Raw genomic sequence first — 19582 nt, 5'->3', positions numbered from 1 at the left:
TGGCTTGACTTCACTAAATGTGCTTTGGAGTGGATGGGGGACCGGAGCCCGGCTCCGCATCTGAAGTTCTGGGGATCTGTTTGGTATAGAAGGTATGTGGGTTTGTCTTTAACTGCCTAGTGATTTGTGGGCTGGCTGCGGGAGCCAGGATAACGGGAGCAGGACTGGAATTTTCTCTATATGAATGCAGCCCGGCTCTCTCTCAAATGGATGACTTTTTCTTAGATGTTTTAACTTGAGACAAATGCTATTGTTTCTTTTGGGAGGAGAATTAAAAAAGCAGGCTCCACCTGCTTCCCCGGTAGCCTGCTCTCAACTGGTGTTCCCAGCTGTTCACGTGGGCAGACTCTCCCCCGGGCTTTCCTAGGCACTGAATGATGAGTGATTTACAGAATTAAAAAGCCTGTGGGCTTAAGGAGGAACCACTCTGCCCTGTATGCACGCCCATGCTCACATGGAAGGATGTTCCAGCCCCAGCACTGAGCACAGACATTTCCTCGCTGTGGAAGCGTCCTTTGTTGTTTTGCTGGCTTTAGCAGCATTATGCTGCAGGTATGGGATTCTTTAAAAAAAAAAATCAATGTGTTGCTGTCCTTTCTAGTCTGGTTCCCCTGAAGATGCATTACCTGGTTGACGTGGTAGCTGATAGCCTGGAGGCTATAGTGTTTTGATTGGTGGTGTGGGCTTCTGCCCCTGAGGCACTGACAGCAAATTAGAATGCTGCGTACAAAGTCCGAATCTGCACGGCATGCCTGTGAAATTGATCCGAGAGGCTCCCCAATTTATTGCCGTTGGGATGAAGAGGAGCCATTTCCATGTGGCTTAGGACATGTGGGGGAGGGGATTTTACAGCTTCCTGTCACCTGGGAAAGGAGAACCTTAAAACTTTGCAGCTCCTGGCGCTGCAGCTGGATTCCTCCCACCTGCCCCCAAGCCTGGCAGCAGGAGGCAGAAGTTCATTAAGGAGCTGAGAGAGGGGCTCTCTGCGTTTCGAAGCCCCACTCCCAAGTTCTCCACCAAGGGATGATTGATAATTGATGTGATTGCAATAATTGATGTGATTGCAATGGCTTTGTGCCATGATGATGGGCACCTGTGACTTCAGGGCTGCTTCCCTTGTCAGTTTGTGTTAATATCCAGGCACAAAGGTGCTGGTAGGCACCAAATGCCAGAGCCTGTCTCTCTCTGTGTGTGTGTGTGTGTGTGTGTGTGTGTGTATACACATACCCGTGCATATGTGTCTCCTCATCCCTGGGTCGTAGTCAGAAACCTGTGCAGCCTGCAGAAAAACAGAAGCAAATCTGGAAGATGTGTCACCTGAGCTTGAGTTAGCAGAGCCATCCTTTTCTCCCCCACCTGAGCCACGCCACACGATGGACCTTTTTACACACCCACATGGAACAGAGTCTTAACAAGGAGCTTCCTGGGGGAGACGCATCGGTTTTGCACAGGCAGCAAGACCTCGGTGCGGCGTTCCTTTTTGTGCAAACTTCACCGCGCAAGAGGCTCACTTGCGTCTCTTCTTCCCCAAGTGTTTTGGAATTCCCTGCTGCACTCAGGGCATCAAACAGCTCTAGAGCCTGCATTCACCGAGTCAGTGGAAAGACTTCCCTGTGACAGTTTATTTTTGCAGAAGCTGTGTCATTAGCAAGCAGCAAGCCAATTACTCAGGCTGCATTCCCAGGAAAAAAGCTCTTAACTGCTTTGCCCACAGTCTGCCGCCTCTTAATTACACAAGCCAGGAGACCGTGTGTGGCTGGTTAGAGAGGAACGAGCCCCAGCTTGGGGCTTGTCCTCCGATTCCTGTGCCCTGACAGGGATGTGGTTCTCACAGCGTGCTGGCGCACCGGCAGCTGCTGTTCAGGATCGGGGGCCATCAGCCGAGGTCTGCTGCCGCCAGTGGCGAACACCTGTGATCAGTGGGTGCTCTATACGGGCAGGTGGAAAGCTGGTTCCCTTTCCCGGTTTGAATTTCAGTGCTGTCCTGCCAGAGACAGGTGATGATGGGGTTTTCCTGGTGAGGTCGGAGGGAACCCCTGGGGTGCTGCGTGTCATGGTTGAGAAAGCCGTTCCCCTGTGCAGGCAGGGCCGGTGAGGCAGCTGTGGAGTGAAAGGCAGGGTTGTGCTACACTTGGATTTCCCATCAGCTCTGTGATGGGCTGTCTTAACCCAGTTGTCCTTTTTCTTAAAAGCTCCGGGCATTGTTGACTTGCTCGTGTGACTGACAGCTTCTTTTTGCCCTCAGACCTTTTTTAAAAAAATAATGTTTTCAGTAATTGAGTAGTTGGGTTTTTATTAGAACGGAGGGACTTACCTTTCTGGTCCTGATTCCCATTCTGGGTGGTCTCAATAGCTCACTCTTAATAAGCAACGCCACCACTCATTTAAAGGCTAACTCCATGGTTCATCTGCTCACTGGAGACCATGGCAGTATCTTAACGAAATTCCATTGATTTAATCCTGGATTTAATCAGAGATTTCTCTGCCAAATGGCAGAAACGAAAGTAAGACCTGTTTGCCGTCAGGTGTCAGACCTCTCTGGGAAACAGGTTCTGGCCCAGCGTGATCATCCTGGCTGGAAACGCATTCAACTGAGACTGTTGGTCTAGATCACACACAAGGGTTTTGTGTGGGAGAATTTAAAACTCTAAATATCATGCCAAATCCTGAATTTTAAGTTAATATCCAATTATGTTTTCTCATTTGTTCATTTCTTGCTGTGTGGCACTGGGAACACTGTGATAAGGGAGATGTCGCGGCGCCTGTCTTTTGGAGCTTACAAACACACACTTTATTGATTGCTACTTTCAAAAGACAGATGCATTGTCACAAATCACCAGAAATGTGTAATGTGCCTGTTCCAACACTGTTAAGCGGGTGTCTTCTATGTCAGACCAGTGCCGGGTACCCCAGGACTGCACCAGAAGACGTTCCTGCCTCGTGCAACCAGGAGCAACCCCAGCAGGCAGCTCTGTACCCTCCTCGGGGGCTTAACGTCTGAGGAACATACACTCTCAAAAGCTAACCAAGCCAAACCAAGTACACACTTAATGATCCCATTCAGCTCTAAGTTATAATAATCTGTGAAGTAGCCATACAAAGCCCTGAAAACAGAGCCACGGTTGAGTTAGGTGCCGTGACTGAGCTGTGTTAGACTCCCGAGCTCCCTAGCAGCCTGGGCAACGTAGGAAACCACATTCCATGTTACCTGTGTCAGGTCAAAGCAAGCAGCAGGGAGGCACAGTGTTCCCAGTTACTGAAAACTCCTCACGCGCGGTTTCCATAAGGGGACACTGAGTGATGGGCAACGGAGTCTCCTCTCCAAACGCCCAGGATGGAAGGCAGCAACACTGACGGGTTTCTGTTCTATTGTCTGCCGTTCCTTCCCCTGGACAGGATGCTGAGGGCACGGCTGACCACTAGTCATTAGAGATGTGAGGGGGGATCTCAGAGAAGCTGCACAGTGAGGGACCTGGGCCGGACCATCCAGTTTTATGTGTCCCGCCTCTTCCTGAAACTCCCGGGGGTCACAGGACCCCGATACCGCTTGTCCTTCCACCAGGGCAGTGCTACAAGCCGTCAGAGCCCCAGCCGCTGCAAGGAGAGGAGTAGCTGGGAGAAGGATAGGGTGACTCAGATAAGCTCCTCGCCTCTCACTTCCACAGCAACTCACACCCTCACCCCTTGGAGCCCTAGAAGATAGAGTCTGCTGTTGTATCGGATTGCTTCGACACGTGCACTGCGAACTAAAATTCGTCTTCATATCCAGTCGTTAACTCCCTTTTCTTCTCCATTAACTCCTCTTGCCTGCCTTTTTGGAAGAAATCGTTTGCCTTAGACCCTTAAATGACCAAAGAAAGAGACAAAAGGGAGGAGCATCGTCCACTGTGCCGTGTGCCAGTCGGTTCCCGCACCGCCGGTGACGACTGCCCATGTCCAGCAGCACCTGGGGTTCTCTGTCCATGGAGGTCGCTGCAGCGGCTTCCAGTCTTGGCAGATACGTGAACTGTAAATAATTCTCTTTAAAAAGGATCGATTTGTCATTTTTAAGCCACAGGAATTCTTTTCATCGTTAAAGCTCCTAAGTGCTGTCTGTATTCATTTGCTCTTCCAAGCAAATATTTCCAGCTCACTTTTTAAGTACCTTCATTTTGAAATGATTCTGTGAAAGACTGATGCGCTGGGTTTGTCCCCATCTCTGTCCATAAAAACCATTGCATCTTCCCGATCTCCCTGGCCTGTCGGTGTAAGAAAATCATTCATTCTAGGGAGGTGGGTACAGTTTTATTTTTAAAAGCCTTATGGCACCGGCTAGTGTGAGGCTAAGGTCTTCTATGGAGTTTTCAAAAGTAAGCCCTTTTTTTTCTTTCCTAGTCGGTTCTGATTTAATATTCAGAAATAAAAAAAATCTTGATTCAAAAATATCAGCCCAGTGACAACAGCTGGCATTGGAAATATTCGTCTCAGTACTCCAACCCTTTCCAACCAGTCGCTCGAGGTGGGACCTGGTCGGGGCGGGGGCGGGGGGGGATGCCCACGTTTATGATAGCTCTTCCTCCTCCTGCTCTGTCCCCAGTGCAGTCTGTGAGCAGTGCCTGTTGACTTGGCACCGAATGTCTTCTAAGTGCACTGTCCCTCTGCTTGGGCACTAGTGCTCCGCAGGCATAGACCTCCTCAGGCACCTCCTTGGACTCCGTTGTTTCCTGACTGGCTCTCTGCTTTCATCCCATCCCCACTAACCTTTACACACACTCACACACACACACATACGTGCGCGAGCACACACACACACACACACACACACACATACACCATCCCCGCCCCAACCCCAGGAGCCAGACCACACTTTCTGGAAGCAAGTCAGCTTCTGATGTATCCGCTTTTCCTTCATTAATATATCCCTCCTCCCCTGGACTAAGAATGAAACCCAAACTCCCTGACGTAGCCCAGAGGCCCTCACGTTAGCCTCCCAGGTCACCTGAGACACCACTGCAGCCCCTTGCGCCACACTCGCCCCCTCTCTGTTCTCTAACAGTTCAGTCTCAGTGTTGCTTAAAGACTGAGCACATGCTGCTTCCATTAATGGGATGTTCTTCCAGGCCTCTCCCTACCCGGCTAAAGGGCGGTGCGGTCTGCTGCTATCAGCCTGTCATGGTTACTTTCATCTGCACAGACACACGCACCCAACCTAGATACGCCCGGGATGTAAGTTCCAGAGCTCCGCTGCCATCCCTCCTTACTCACACACCGCAGCCCCGAGAGTCCGACACACAGCAGGCGGTCAGGACGTGTGACTCGTTTACTGGGGAGGCGAGAGGGGTGTTTGAATTTGAGAAACGGCTCAGACCACCTCCGGTGGACTTCATTGCCCCCCTGGACGGCAGCAGGGGCTCAGGAGGACGTCGAGGGCCGCTCTGACCCGGGTGCTCTGGGCGCTCCCTCCATCCGTGTTCTTCGTGTGCCTGGCTTGCGGTAACAGACTGAAGGTGTATCTTTAACTGCAGATACCTGACTTTGGGCCGGTTTTTCACCTAGAAAATGAGGTGAAGGACAATCACATTAGATGCAAATCTGTTCCTGGCCTTGTATTTAGTTGAGACCTGAATTTGTTCTCCTGCCCCAGGTCTTCCGGGAGGGAACGCAGACTGTGGGTGAGGCCCCCAGGTTGACGGTAATCTGAAAGAGAAACATGGGTTTCCTCCTGGACAGCGGTGGGCTCTACCAGATAAAAGCAATGCCAGAGCTGATTAGATGCTCACAGAAAATAAAAGGCTTGTTTTGGGCTTTTTCACATATAGAGGCAAAGCCTCAGAAAGCTCAGAGTGCCAACAAATGTTAAATACGGGAGGCACGTTCCAGTGGAGTGCTTTTCCAAACTCAACTTGAGAAGAAACATGAAGTGAGGCTAAGGCTTACCGGGGGAGACCCCGCAAGCTCCCGTGTCAACGTGCACGTAGCCCTTGGTGTGGGAGCGTGCCAGGCGGCGGCCCGGCCACGGCACAGTGTAAAGCACTTCCCGGGGCGCTGCCTTCCTGGTATTTTCCAAATTGGGAACCACGTTTGGGTGGCATTTAAAAGGGCTGCAGAAGCGCAGTGGGTTGAGAGGCAGTTTTGCAAACTTGTTCTATTTTGTGTTAAATTGGACCTACATGGCCCGTTCACTGGGGGTGAGGAGGGTGTTTGAACTTGAAAACCGGCTCAGACCATCTCCAGTGGACTTCAGTGCACCTCTGGTTATGGCCAGTCCATGCCTTCAGCTAAATTGGGGAGGTCTGTTCCTCCGTGCCAGAGGTCTGTTACACCGACAGCCATCGCAGGGTCTTGGAACCCCGTGGGCGACACGCCACCTCTGCGCGTGTTGTGTGCGCACCTGTGGACGCTCGCGCACCCTCTGCAGGGGAAGGTCCGTGTTATGATACTCCTCAGTGGGGCAGCGTCGCAGGTGATGGTTTTCTCCAGGTCAGGAGGGGGAGCAGAGGTGAAATTTGGGTTCCAGAGACCACAGAGTGACCCCCACGAAGGGGGAAGGGTGCCATGTGCCTCGGGTGAGCCTGCGGAGCGCTCGCTCGGGCCCCCCTGAGGCTTTGTGGACACAGGAGGCTGAGCTTCGAGCGCCGGAGGCCTCCCTGTGGAACAGTGTAGTGTCAGGGGACAGTCCCCACAATCTGACATTTGCTACTGATGCAAGGGACCGAGAGAGAGAGTGGGCATTTGAAGGGAGGAATGCAACTCTCAGGGTACACTGAGAGGCCCTTTATTGAATTATTTGCTTTTATATTTAAAAAATCTCTCCTTCCCCCACTCCCAGAAGTGAACAAAAACAAAGTATCGCCCAAATGTAGAAAATAGAGTAACAGTCCCCACTGATTCTTTTTACCAAGGTTAATCTCAGAATGAGAAGAGCTCTACATCTTGTCTGCTGATAAGATGCCTTCGAGGTGCACCCTAATACAAAGGAGGCAGCACAGAGAAGGAGGAAGAGGGGTGCACACCCCGTGGCTGTGCTGCCCGTGCTGGTGCGGCAAGGCCACCGTGGAAAGATGGCAGCCAGGAGAAAAACAGGTCCCAGGTGCAAAGGGGAAGGAGATCCTCTCTGTCGTTCATGTTTTCTGACTCTGGAGTCTTTTAACTGCCGTCCAAACCTGGTTCCTGATTTGGGAAATACCAGGAAGGCAGCGCCCTGAGAAGGTGCCGTGGCTGGGCTGCCGCGGCCTGGCACGCTCCCACACCAAGGGCGTCTTGTCTCCGGGCGAGGCAAGAGGCAGGCATTGACCTTCGGGGCAGAAATGAGATCGCTGGCCCTGAGAGCCATGTTCACTGCGGGGGCGGGGGCGGCTGGAAGTTGGCAGAACCGGTTCTGTTCCAAGTCTTTGGAATGCTGACCCGCGCAGGTCTGAGCTGAGCACTTTATCCGCAGAAGAGAACGATGCTAATGTGGGTTGATGATGGTGTTTGTCACCCCCCAAACACTGCCTTCCCCAGAGCCGCTGTCCTTGACTCTAAGTGAATCAAACCCCTCCTACAGGGTTACCAGTGCCTCTTTGCTAGTTTAGAATATGGTCCTCAAATTTCTCCCATGGACACACCAAGTAAAATTTTAAATGGTCTGTCTTGCCTTCATTAAATGCACATCCAATTTTCTTCAACTTTGAGTCTTTGCCAGAGCCTGATTTCAGAGTGGAATCTGTAATTGTCAAGGGCAAATGAAGCTTTTGTCCTCCTTGGACTTTCTTCAGATGCTTTTTTTAAATTAAGGACTGGAAGGAGAGGGGCAGAGAGACCTGCGATTTAAATGAAAGGGACCTGGGAAATGTCCATTGATATGGGAATGAAACGTGGAGGTTACGTAGGGAGGAAGCAAGAGTGAGCTGCTGGTAGAATTCCTTGTAAGACCAAGGGAAGATTTTGACTCTGCATAGAACTTTAGAAACCCAGACTGCTCTGAGTCAAATATCTTATAAAGTACTTGGGAAGCGTAAGCTATACAAGATCTTTAAGAGCAGACAGACAGCCCTTCCTGTCCTGTGTCCCTTGAGAGGGCTCTTCAGCAAGTAAGTGTAGGGACATAGCACCTGTCATGTGAGAGGCAGGTTCCCGGGTTTTATTTTGAATGGGGGAAACTAAACACCTGGGCTTACCACAGTCTTTTACTGGAGAAAATAAGAACTGAAATTATTTCAATTCCCACCCAGTATTTTTCCTCCCCCTAATTTTTGCTCTCCGTTCAAAGAACATTTCATAAAATGGGAAGGGTCATTTGCTGGGCAGGTTTTAAGGAACACCTGCTTATTCTGTTGAAATTTAAATGAAGTTCTTTACCTTTGAATACTATTTGGACTTTGGACAGGGTGCAAATCAAAGAAGGCTGACCCCTGAGGTCAACCCATATATAAAGTTTGATGTCAGTTTTCAACCAACAGTAGTGTGAGGAGATCAAGAAGTGACATGTGATATCTGCAAAATTGATCACCTAAGAATTATGGAAGTTCTTCATATAATAGTTATTTATCCACTTCTAAGTTCAAGTGCACACATAATGATTCTAAAAGCTCTGATTCCCACCCTAGCTGGTTTGGCTCAGTGGATAGAGCTTGGGCCTGTGAACTGAAGGGTCCCGGGTTCAATTCCGGTCAAGGGCACATTCCTGGATTGCGGGCTCTGTCCCCAGTGGGTGGGTGGGAGAGGGTGTGCAGGAGGCAACGGATCAATAATTCTCTCTCATCATTGATGTTTCTCTCTCTCTCTCCTTCTCCTTTCCTCTCTGAAATCAATAAAAATATTTTTTAAAAAAAATAAAATTCAAAGGAGAATTATGACCATCTAAAAAGATAAATGGAATTAGCTCTTACAAGATTTCTGAGAGAAACTAATTGCTGGATTAAATTAATTTTTTGTTTTCTGGGGAGAATAAATTTTTTAAAAGAAGAACAAATTCCAATGGACACAGACAGGAGGGGTGAGGGCATGTGCTGGGGGGTGGGGGCAGCCAGGGAGAAGTCAATGGGGGAAAAGGAGACCTATGTAATACTTTAAACAATAAAGAAATTAAATTTTTTTTAAAAAAACATGACAAAGGAAAAAATTAAATAAAATAAAAGTTCTGATCCCCTTTCCTTGGAGTCCAGAAGTTTTGATGGCAAACCCTCAAATAGGAGTCAGGTATTTTATTATCGAAAGAATAATGAAAGACGTGGATTCAAAAAAAACATTTTACCGCTGATTATATTGCATATGGATATCATAGCTTTACATTTAAACCACTCGTGGTATTTTGTGTCACACATTTTGTCAAAAAACAGTGGGGATGTTAAAACTTGTCATAAATGAGCCTGGTGTCTTCGCCAAGAACGTACGATGAAAACGATTCGTTTTCTGCCACAGCCCAGAGAGCAGTGTGGTTTGTGCTCATGTCTTTGCACCTGGCCCACCCCTCTCTCTGCCAATCGCTTGGGGATTTGTCTGCATTCAGCATTAGCTGGAGGAAGGTGGAAGCCAACATATTGTTGATACATTTGTGTGTGTGTGTGCACAGAAGTGCTGAACAAAGACGAGCTGATAGGAAACACCCACTCAGAACCAGTAATAACCCTCTCGTCTTGCCCCTCTCACTCGCTTCCTTTCAGCAACCACTGGAGAGAAAAGACAGCCAGAACAGCTCACAGCACAGCGTCGCCAGCCACCGCAGCCTGCACACGGCCTCCCCCAGCCACAGCACACAGGTGCTCCCCGAGTTCCCACCTGCAGAGGCCCCCGCTGCAGAGCAGACCGACAGCTCTGGGCAGAAAAAGCCAGATCCTTTTAAAATCTGGGCCCAGTCCAGGAGCATGTATGAAAGCCGACGTGAGTAGACCCCGGCTGCTGTCTTCGGGCAGCCCCACCTCCAGGCCTCAGCTTGCTCTCGGGGCTTATTAGCAATAGGTTTTCCCTGTGTAGACGGCATAGAGGGAAGCCGAGGGGAGGGGTGAGAGCGTGTCAGCAGTGATCGAATCTGCGGGCTATTCCTGGAGGTTCCCTCAGGCCGTCAGCTTGGGGAGGGTAGATGCGGATGGCCATCAGATCCAGGGCCCGGCGAGCACGGGGTTGTTGTTCCTTTCAGTTAAAGGAGGTGGCAGGTAAGAGCTGCCGTCCCGTTAGCTCTTGGGAAACAGCTCTGATGTACAGGAGAACATGAAGTGACTGGTTTGGATTGCGGGAGTAATGAGAAAAAATTAAATTCTTCCTTAGTGGTCTCTGAGTTTTTAAGAATACTGGTAATTTTTTTAACCAATATTAGCAGTCTTTCTAAACATTCCCCTTAAAAAGAAAAAAACAACAACATTGAGTGGTCTGTGCATTAATTACTGATACTGTGGTTAAATGTGTTCCCCTGGCTTTGCTTTTTCAATAAATAGGAACTAGCGAGGGCACACACCGTAACTTTGTGGCTCCTATAAACAAAACATTGCCTTCATGTTTAATTTCTTACCTTTATGATGAAGTGACTTCCAAAGACTATTCACCATAAATAATGTTCATGTATCTTGTCATTATTACCAATGAAAGTTCCTAAAATGCTTCAATCTTAGCACATACAAGTGCGCTCTGTTATGGCTGTTGCTGTTACTGGCCGTTTCTCATGAGTATGATTGGTCAGGATGAAGCAACTGTGGAGGCCGTGTACTGATCAGCTTCTGCCATTCCCTAGGTTGCTGTTTTTTTTTCTTGTCTTTTGAAGAAAAACACAGTGTGTAGCCTAAGATGTGATTCGCTGCCCCTTCCCCCAAGATATTAAACTGAGCAAAGTACTCCAGGAACATTGAAGGCAGCTATAGTATCTTAACTGTACCCTTAATCTATGCCTCCCTTTGTGGAGAAACATATTTTCCTTATATTTCATTTTATTGAGAAGGGCAATGTGGAGATTAACACCGTCTCTGTGTGCATTAATTACTGATACTGTGGTTAAATGTGTTCCCCTGGCTTTGCCTTTTTGATAAATAGGAACTAGCGAGGGCACACACCGTAACTTTGTGGCTCCTATAAACAAAACATTGCCTTCATGTTTAATTTCTTACCTTTATGATGAAGTGACTTCCAAAGACTATTCACCATAAATAATGTTCATGTATCTTGTCATTATTACCAATGAAAGTTCCTAAAATGCTTCAATCTTAGCACATACACGTGCGCTCTGTTCTGGCTGTTGCTGTTACTGGCCGTTTCTCATGAGTATGATTGGTCAGGATGACGCAACTGTGGAGGCCGTGTACCGATCAGCTTCTGCCATTCCCTAGGTTGCTGTTGTTTTTTCTTGTCTTTTGAAGAAAAACACAGTGTGTAGCCTAAGATGTGATTCGCTGCCCCTTCCCCCAAGATATTAAACTGAGCAAAGTACTCCAGGAACATTGAAGGCAGCTATAGTATCTTAACTGTACCCTTAATCTATGCCTCCCTTTGTGGAGAAACATATTTTCCTTATATTTCATTTTATTGAGAAGGGCAATGTGGAGATTAACACCGTCTCTGATTCAGTTCCTTCCCATGGTCTAAGTACTGTGCAAACTACCATATTCTTGATATGGCATCTGTCACAACAGCAGGGTCAGGTGAATCGATCTGCAGTGCAGACGTGTTCATGAATCCCTTCAAAGGGCTTACAAGTTTAATTTAAAACAAAGGCACGCATGGAAGTCCTTTAAAAGCCATGTTGCCTGTTTGGTATTTTTTTTTTCTCTAGATAACATACCTATTATGCACGTGTTTTTAAAAATGACACTGATACAGTCTTACTAGTTAACATTCGGGACCAGCTGTACCCACTAGTGTTGACTATAAAAGGAAGTTTCAAACTTCCCGCTGGCTTTTCGCCCGCTCACAAATAGTTTGGAAAGAAAGCCTGTCAGAGCTGCCCCGTTAACCAGAGTAACCCATGCTTTTGGGGGGACACGCTTGCACAGCTGGAAGTGGTGAACGGGCTGCGTTATCAGAGTTCGTTTCAGGAGCTTGGGTGTCGTTCTAGACACTTCTTGTTTGTGTGTGTGTTCAGACCTCAGCAGATCTGATGCTTTGTGCCTCTACATGGAAGGCTATTCTGTTGAACTGCCTAGAATTCATCTGAACAGGTATTAGCACAGAATGAATTCCACCTGTCGTGTGGCAGTTACAAAATTATACTTAATTTTTTTCAAAAGGAAATAAGGGTTTAGGCAAATTTAAAGTTCATGACATGGTTAGGACAAGGCCATACAAGAATGTGTACGGTGGGGTTCAATTAAATATGAAGAGTCTAATATGGTCATGGGAGTTCTATGAAATGCTCAATGGTACAATTGTGAATTCTAGCTTTTTGACAAGAAAAGCACCATGAAAAAAAGAAAAAATAAAGCAGAATCAAACTGCAATCTTTTAAAATCCAGAGCAGCCATGACCTTTACTGTGAAAGCTCAACTGCACGCTCCTTATCAATCAAAACGAAATTAAAATGAACTGAGAGAAAGCACATACATTAAGCTTTGCAAATTGTGAAATTAATATTCCAGCTATGTCACCTTCGCCTGCGTCGGGATTGAGCAAGGGTGAAAGAGAGAGAGAAATCAGTTCCACGAATTTTGGAGAATGTCAGAGTAAGGATTCGCTGAAAACTTTTATTTCTCCATTATATTCATTCTGTTTGATGTTCCCATTGGTCGGGGGGCGGGTGGGGTGGCGGACACAGAGAGGGAAATGCCATGAGCCAGTGTTTTGGAATTCTTGTTAACCAGGCATAGACCAAAGACCAGATGACAGAAAAAGTGATGGCATGGGTTTGCTAAGTCCGGAAATGTGTGTCTGCAGGAATGGAGGCACCAGGAGGTTTCTTTGCAAACCTGGTGATTCCATCCGTCTAATTAGCAAAGGAAGTCTTTTGAGCACTTTATTGTGTTGTCACTTACGTTACCAAAGGAGATTAACTGCTGAGGTGGTCTCCTATGCGAGGGCTTAAAGGTGAAGAAAGCTGGACGAGATTCTCCTCGCTCTTTTTGATGTAGCCTCACTCAAAAGGAAGACAAAGGGATATAAACATCAGAAAGATGGTCTACCCTGCTGTCTCCTAAAAATGTAATTGTGATGGAATCTGCCTGAAATAAAGAAGAGAACTAACCGTTTGGGAGGAGTAGTTGAGACACCTCAGTGCCGCTGGCGGCAGAGGACACAGAGGGAGGAAGTCTGTGATCCCGTGTGTCACCAAAGTTTACGAACTGTGTGCATTTGGTCGGTGGGAGAGGAGTGTGATTGTTAAGGAGCCAAAAGACTTCCTTCGCAGCATCCCTACGTGTGGTGTACTGTGCTTGTGTCTCTGTTTTCCTGGCTCATCACTGCAGTCCTCAACATTCTTGGTGTCGTTGGGCATCTTGTTTTTAAATAAATTTGCCATTTTCCCATTGATTCTAAGGGAGAAACAAATGCTTTTTTCCTGTGGACTAACCTGTATGATAAGCCTAAGTCTGTTGCCACAGCCACCCACACCGTGCTAGCTTACACCTAAATGAGCTTTATAAGGCAGAACTTGCTACGTTTGGTGTCATCGTAGGATGGGCGTGTGCTCCTGTGAAATGATGCTGAGAAACGGGTCTGGCTGGAGGTCTCTGCAGAGGCTGTTCACAGGGAGGCCCAGCAGACTCCGCACATGCTCTGCCAGGAACCCAGTGCGCTGGGACGCACCCAGGGTCCATTTTGGTAATAATCCTGCTTGAGTGAACCAACGATGGAGACCCAAGTTGATTTAATTTGTTGTTTCCATGGGTCTATTACACTAAATACCCTGTAGCCAGACACTCAAACGGAAAGAAAGAGGTGTTACTTTAGCATGCTTAAGGAAATATAATTCTCAAATCGCATCTATGAGAGTCCTACGCTGTAGCTCCACTCCATGTCCGTGGCTCTGGGAGCTTAGCTCACGAGTATAATAAGAAAGCACTGGGTGAAAAGCACTGCTCAAAGCCCCGGCATTAAGACAGCTCAAGCAGAAATATCAGAGGCAGACCTCCCTGCCTTGCTCTTCCCTGTTTATCTAGCTGCTGCTTTCTTGGCACATTCATTCGCTGTACATTTTAAGCCTGTGGGTGAGTCACTAAAAAGGGCCCTCTCTCCAACTTGAAGTGCAAACACTGCCTCCTCCTCCTCCCTGGCCCTTTGTACAGAATTGGAGAAGAGAATTAAATGCTGGGGTCTGCACACCGCTGCAGCCCCGAATGCAAGTACTTAAACCAGAAAGTCTGCAGAACATTTGAAAATCTCCTTTAAGATTCACTGCCACTAAACTACATTTTTTTCCTTTTTAAATAGAAGCTATGTCATTTATAGACTATATAAAGCACTATCTATTAAATAAAAATTAAGTAGAAATAACCCTTTTTTATTGCCATAGTTAGGTAACAGAGTGGTATATAGAACAATTTCATGTGCAGTAAGCATGTTTCCATGGAAATTGCTTTTCTTTTGAAAAATGAGATTTTTTATTTTAAAACCCTGAAATATTGAATTTTAAAAGTAAAGTATCATTATTGGATAATAAAGTAATACTTTTAATGATGAAATATTATAGGCAAATTCTGGAGTAAAGCAGTCACTCTAACAATGAAATATGGTTCATTGATACAGAACAATTTTGTTGTCACCGTTAATCTTAAAGATATGGAAGGCTGGAGACTTGGGTAAAGTACTGAAATCTTAGTAAACTTTGCAAATTTGGAAATATTAGGATGTTTAAGACTAACTTATTTTGGCAAAAATGATCTAACGAGTTAAATTATTGGCATCGCTGGCCTTGATTACTTTAAAGAAGAAAGAAGTGTTTTTTGGTTTGGTTGGTTTTTTTAATGGAACATTCTTCACCCCACGCTCCTTCTTCTTTTAGTTGATGGAGCATCAGGTGACTTACCCTCTGAGTGGCTGTGACTTAGCACCTCTCTTCCGGGCACCGTGGGCGGCTGTGGTGATTGCAGTTCATGCCCCGGCTGATCACTGGCTTAGTCAGGGATAATGGCTCGGGCTTGGTTAGGAATTATCAAACAGTGATTAGTCCTTTGAAAAAACTTAGTGCTCAGTGACGACTGCCACTGTCCGCCCTCGCCCAGCGTCCTGTTGTTTGTTGCCTGGTCTGTGTTAGAAGACTGTCGTCTGCTCAAGCACTCAGTGTCGGTCCTGTAGCTGTAACCTTAGGGGTGTGCTGCCTTGTATCAGAGAAATAACCTCTCTCTTCCTTCCCCCTCTAGTTCCAGATTACCAAGAACAGGACATCTTCCTCTGGAGGAAAGAGACTGGATTTGGATTTAGGATTCTGGGTGGAAATGAACCAGGGGAACCTGTGAGTCTTTTGTGTCCCTCCCCGCCCTCCGCCGCGCCCTCCCCCCCGCCACACACACACACAGTGCTGGCAGCAGTAACAAATCCCCAAGTCTCGAGTCCAGCCAGGTGCCACACTGACCGCCTGGTCCAGGCAGAGGGGCTGTTCCTTAGGTTTTGTGGAGCCTTTGTCTTGAGGGAAAAGGGACTGGTTAGAGAACAGAAAGAGTTCACCCACCCGGCGCTGGCAGAGCCAAGCACGGACACAATTGCAGTGGAGACAGACTGGCTATTTCATTATGAGTGCCCCACCCAGGAGAACCGGAAGCTGATGCTCAAAGCCTGGACCCCCCGGTGGTGCAGGACACAGATTACATAGGGCAAAATCACAAGGCACTGTGTCGGAGGTTGTGCTAGGAGCTGACCGTCGGAGCTGAGGTGAGGGTGAGGAATTATTTTTTCAGATCTCGAGGACAGTGTCCTGTCCCTCTGTCTGTCTCACGGGGAAGCAGCCAGGGGGTCGTTCCACCTCAGGGCTCAGGAGCTGAAACCCAGCCCAGGCCAGGGTGTTACCTTTATCCTGCCGGAGGCCCAGGCCCATGACCATTAGTCAGGCCCGGCTCCTGTCTTCCGCTGCCTCAGGGGTTGCTGCTTATCCGGGAGAAAGGCTAGGTCTCCGAGGGTTAGAAAGATAGACATGATTTCCAGACTAGGATTATAGCTGAATTTAATCACAGTCATAAGGACCCTTGGTTTCACTATAAAAGTTTGTGTTCATGTTTGTGAAAAGTGGGAGCTGCTATCAAAGAATATGAAGCCAAAGAGCAAAAGGAATCGGGATCCCGTAAGAAAACCATGTGATGCTCCGGCCAGTTCCGCATTTTGAGGAGCACCAGGTTGAGAGATTAGAAAAGGTTGGACCCAACTGTCTTTACAAAAGAAGAGAAAGAACCCCAAACAAGAGTTAGGAGACATTTCACCTCTCTGGGCCTCATCTTTAGAGTAAACTTAGTATTACATCACAGAATCCTTTTGAAGGGGGAAAAGAGAACTAAAGAAATGTATTTGGTAATTCCCTCATCGGAATAAAAATAACTGTTACTGATTGAGTGCTCACTCTGTGCCAGATGCTATGCCACAGGCTTTAACATACACTCTCTCATTTATCCTTCAAGTCCATGAGTGTTTCCCCATTTTTGAAATCATCAAACAAAGACACAAAAGGTTAACTGACTTGCCCACGATCACAGAGTTAGTAATGGAAGGACTGGAAAGGGTCTGATTCCAGAGTCCATATTCTTAACCACTCACCTGGCAGAGCTTTCTGTAAACTACGCATGTCACGCAAAGGTAGCGGTAGCATTGGCACCTCAGGAGAAGGCAGGGAGAGCACAACTATTTTAACTAAAGCTGAGTGGACGGTAAACATAAGGCACTAAATAAAGGCTGCTTGGATGCGGGTGCTGAGAGGACAGAAATGCAGATGACAGACCACACTTGCTTGATTCACTCCTTCATTTAACAGGTCTATTGTGCATTCGCTATTGCAAGGCACAGTGCTGTGTTTTGAAGAAAAGTAGTACCACTATTACAATTAGCAGAGTTTTCTGAAAGGCTGGTTTGTAAGTGGATAGAAAAGGAGAAAGTGTTTTGCAGAGGAAAGGAATGAAGTGTTTTATTTCTGCAAAGGAGAAAAAGAACCACATCACCACAGAGAAGTGTCTGGGAACCAAACAAGAGAAAGTTCTTTCTCCACCATGTGAGAACTGCTGTAGCACCTAGCCCAGTGCCTGGCATCCCCTGGGCACTAGGAAGTGTTTGTGGCATGGATACAGACACGAATGAATTAAAATGTTCCCGGAGATGTGAAGTCTTTGAGTAGAATAGCAAATGAAAAGGTCGCTGTTTTATCTGTCATCCAATTGCTCCACAGATTTATATCGGTCACATCGTACCACTGGGTGCTGCTGATACGGATGGCCGCCTGAGGTCTGGGGATGAATTAATCTGTGTGGATGGGACACCAGTCATTGGAAAGTCACACCAGCTTGTGGTCCAGCTTATGCAACAAGCTGCCAAGCAAGGCCATGTCAACCTCACAGTGCGGCGTAAAGTGGTATTTTCAGGTATGTTCCTCATTCATGCCTTCAGGCAGGGCATGGTCGCTCTGTGCACAGACAAGGACCCCTTCCTGTGTCTGCCTGCCTCCTCAAGCATCTCCTTTACCAGATGTTTGCTAATGTGACTAAGCTCAGAATTTCCAGGTGGTTTGCTTCCCTCAAACCCTGCAGAACTGTCATTCAAAAGTACTTCAGTGTGCCATGCATACCTGTTCAGCAAAGACTTCTAGAAGGAGGTCAATTGAAAACATGTTACCTCCCCCAACACCTTGTCAACTAGAACTTTATCATCCGCTTCATTTGATGATAACTCTCAACAAAAGAGGTCATTATGACAGTCAGGAGAATCGGACTTTCAAATTAAGAGAGCAAAAATTAGGTTGTGCTTTATTGTTGACAGTCGTGTGTTAAAGCGAGATTTTTCTTCTCTCTACAAGAAAGGGGAAGAGTTGCCCAGTTCTAAGTCATATTTGATTCTTCCCCCTACAAGCTTCAAAATACTACATATCTGTGACCGTCTCGGACAGTCCCTCCTCCCTCCACCTGCCTCCAGATTTTAGCTTCCCTCCTTGCCATTCTTGTGAATCAGGGTTTCCGTCTGTGTCAGACCCGCCGCTCAGTGACAGCTCACCGTGTGTCTGCCCTCGCCCTTCTCTCACCGGCTCCCTGGGAGCACACTCGGTGGTTCACCTTTGTCCTCAGCCCCCTCTCCCCATGGTTAAGACAGAACCCAGAGGCAGTAGAAGCACATCAGTGCTGTATCAGTGGAATTACTGAAGAAGGGTGATGTCACATAGTACGAGTTCTCCATAGTTTTAATATTAGTGAAACAAATACTGAGATAAAATCAACTGGCACCTTGTTTTTAAAAAAGTGGTGTAACTCATTTAAATCGTATATAATTAATTACAGAGGGCGTCAGATTCCAGTGTGGGAGAGTCCTGCCTACTGCAGCTCTGGAAACCACTGGTAACCAGTTAGGTTCCGAGGCCGCCAGGGCAGGCCAGTCCGTCTTTCTTCACATAGCGTTCCCTGCAGCCAACAGCAGTCAGAGTGGCTTTTGAGATGTGGCGAACACTTTTTTACTTCACCAAATAAAAGTAGTAGAGCAATGTGATTTTTATTCCAGAATTATTTTTAAATCCTTAAGTATTTGGGGTTTTTAGCTCTGGGTCAAAGATATATTAAATTTAACCAGTCACAAAAGGACAAATGTCATATGAGTCTACTTTCATGAGGGACTAGGCAGACAGGTTTATAGTCAAGAAGTAGACTGGTGGTTGCCAGGGGCTGCTGAGCGGGAAATGGTTCAATGGCCTTTAATGGTAGAGTTTCCATTTGGGAAGGTGATTGAGTTCTGGAGATGAAGGTGGTGATGGTTGACAACAGTGTGACTGTACTTAATGCCACTAAACTGTACACTTAAAAATAGTTAAAAATTTATGGTCTCTGTATTTTACTACAATAAGATGGAAATCTATGAGAGGAGGAGCTTTCCAGAATAAATACAGTCTTACTCAAAAGCTGAACACACATTTTGTTTTTGGCACGAAACATAAGTTGGTTTCACCAACTCTTGTGGCTCTTGAGGAGTGTTTTACCCTGTCACCTGACCTAGCCATCAAACTGGAGTTGCATAGACCGGGAATTCTGAGGGTATTGGGTTGTGATGTGCTGAGTACATCAGTGAGCCTAGCCCCAGGAAGCACACCTGCTCCGGGCGCCGTGGGGAAGCCCCCAGGTGTGTAGGATTCCTGCCTGATGGGAAATTCACAGCAGGTCCTGGAGAGCTGAGTAGAACTGAGACAGGGTAATGGCACTCTGAATGTGCGGCCAAGGTCAGGCCTCGGGCGAGGACAGGCATCGTGGTGTGGGCCAACCTGCACTGGCTCGGCGTGACCTGTGGTTTGTGCGGGGATCCCTCCAAGTGCGAACCCGGGTGCGGGTGCTGAAGTGGCCGGTGCTGGAAATGAGACGCGGTTCGGGGCTGGCGTTTTCCCCAGGGATCCGTGCCAGTGGACACGGGAAAGTCAATACTTTTCTCCAGAAGCTGCTTGAAACCCTCGAGCCTGGGTTCTGTGCGGCCAGGCTCATTTCCCGGCTTCGTGCGCGCGTGGAGCTGGGGGCGGGGGGTGAAGGTTGGCGGGCGCTGGGGGCCA

At 47.4% G+C, this 19582-nt stretch overlaps 1 protein-coding gene across 1 annotated transcript in view; it reads left to right on the top strand.

Annotated features, from left to right (window-relative positions):
• Nucleotides 1-19582, top strand: part of MAGI1 (membrane associated guanylate kinase, WW and PDZ domain containing 1) — a 566477-nt gene that overhangs the window by 530342 nt on the left and 16553 nt on the right. Inside the window, 4 exon segments of the mRNA XM_014535239.1 lie at nucleotides 9624-9840; nucleotides 12519-12602; nucleotides 15234-15325; nucleotides 17237-17534. Coding sequence (XP_014390725.1) covers nucleotides 9624-9840; nucleotides 12519-12602; nucleotides 15234-15325; nucleotides 17237-17534 — 691 coding nt within the window.

This window comes from Myotis brandtii, unplaced genomic scaffold (genome assembly GCF_000412655.1).
Source record: "Myotis brandtii unplaced genomic scaffold, ASM41265v1 scaffold140, whole genome shotgun sequence".
Taxonomy (NCBI): Eukaryota; Metazoa; Chordata; class Mammalia; order Chiroptera; family Vespertilionidae; genus Myotis; species Myotis brandtii.
Note: the sequence above shows the minus strand (reverse complement) of the source record. Positions and strands in the feature narration are given on the sequence as shown.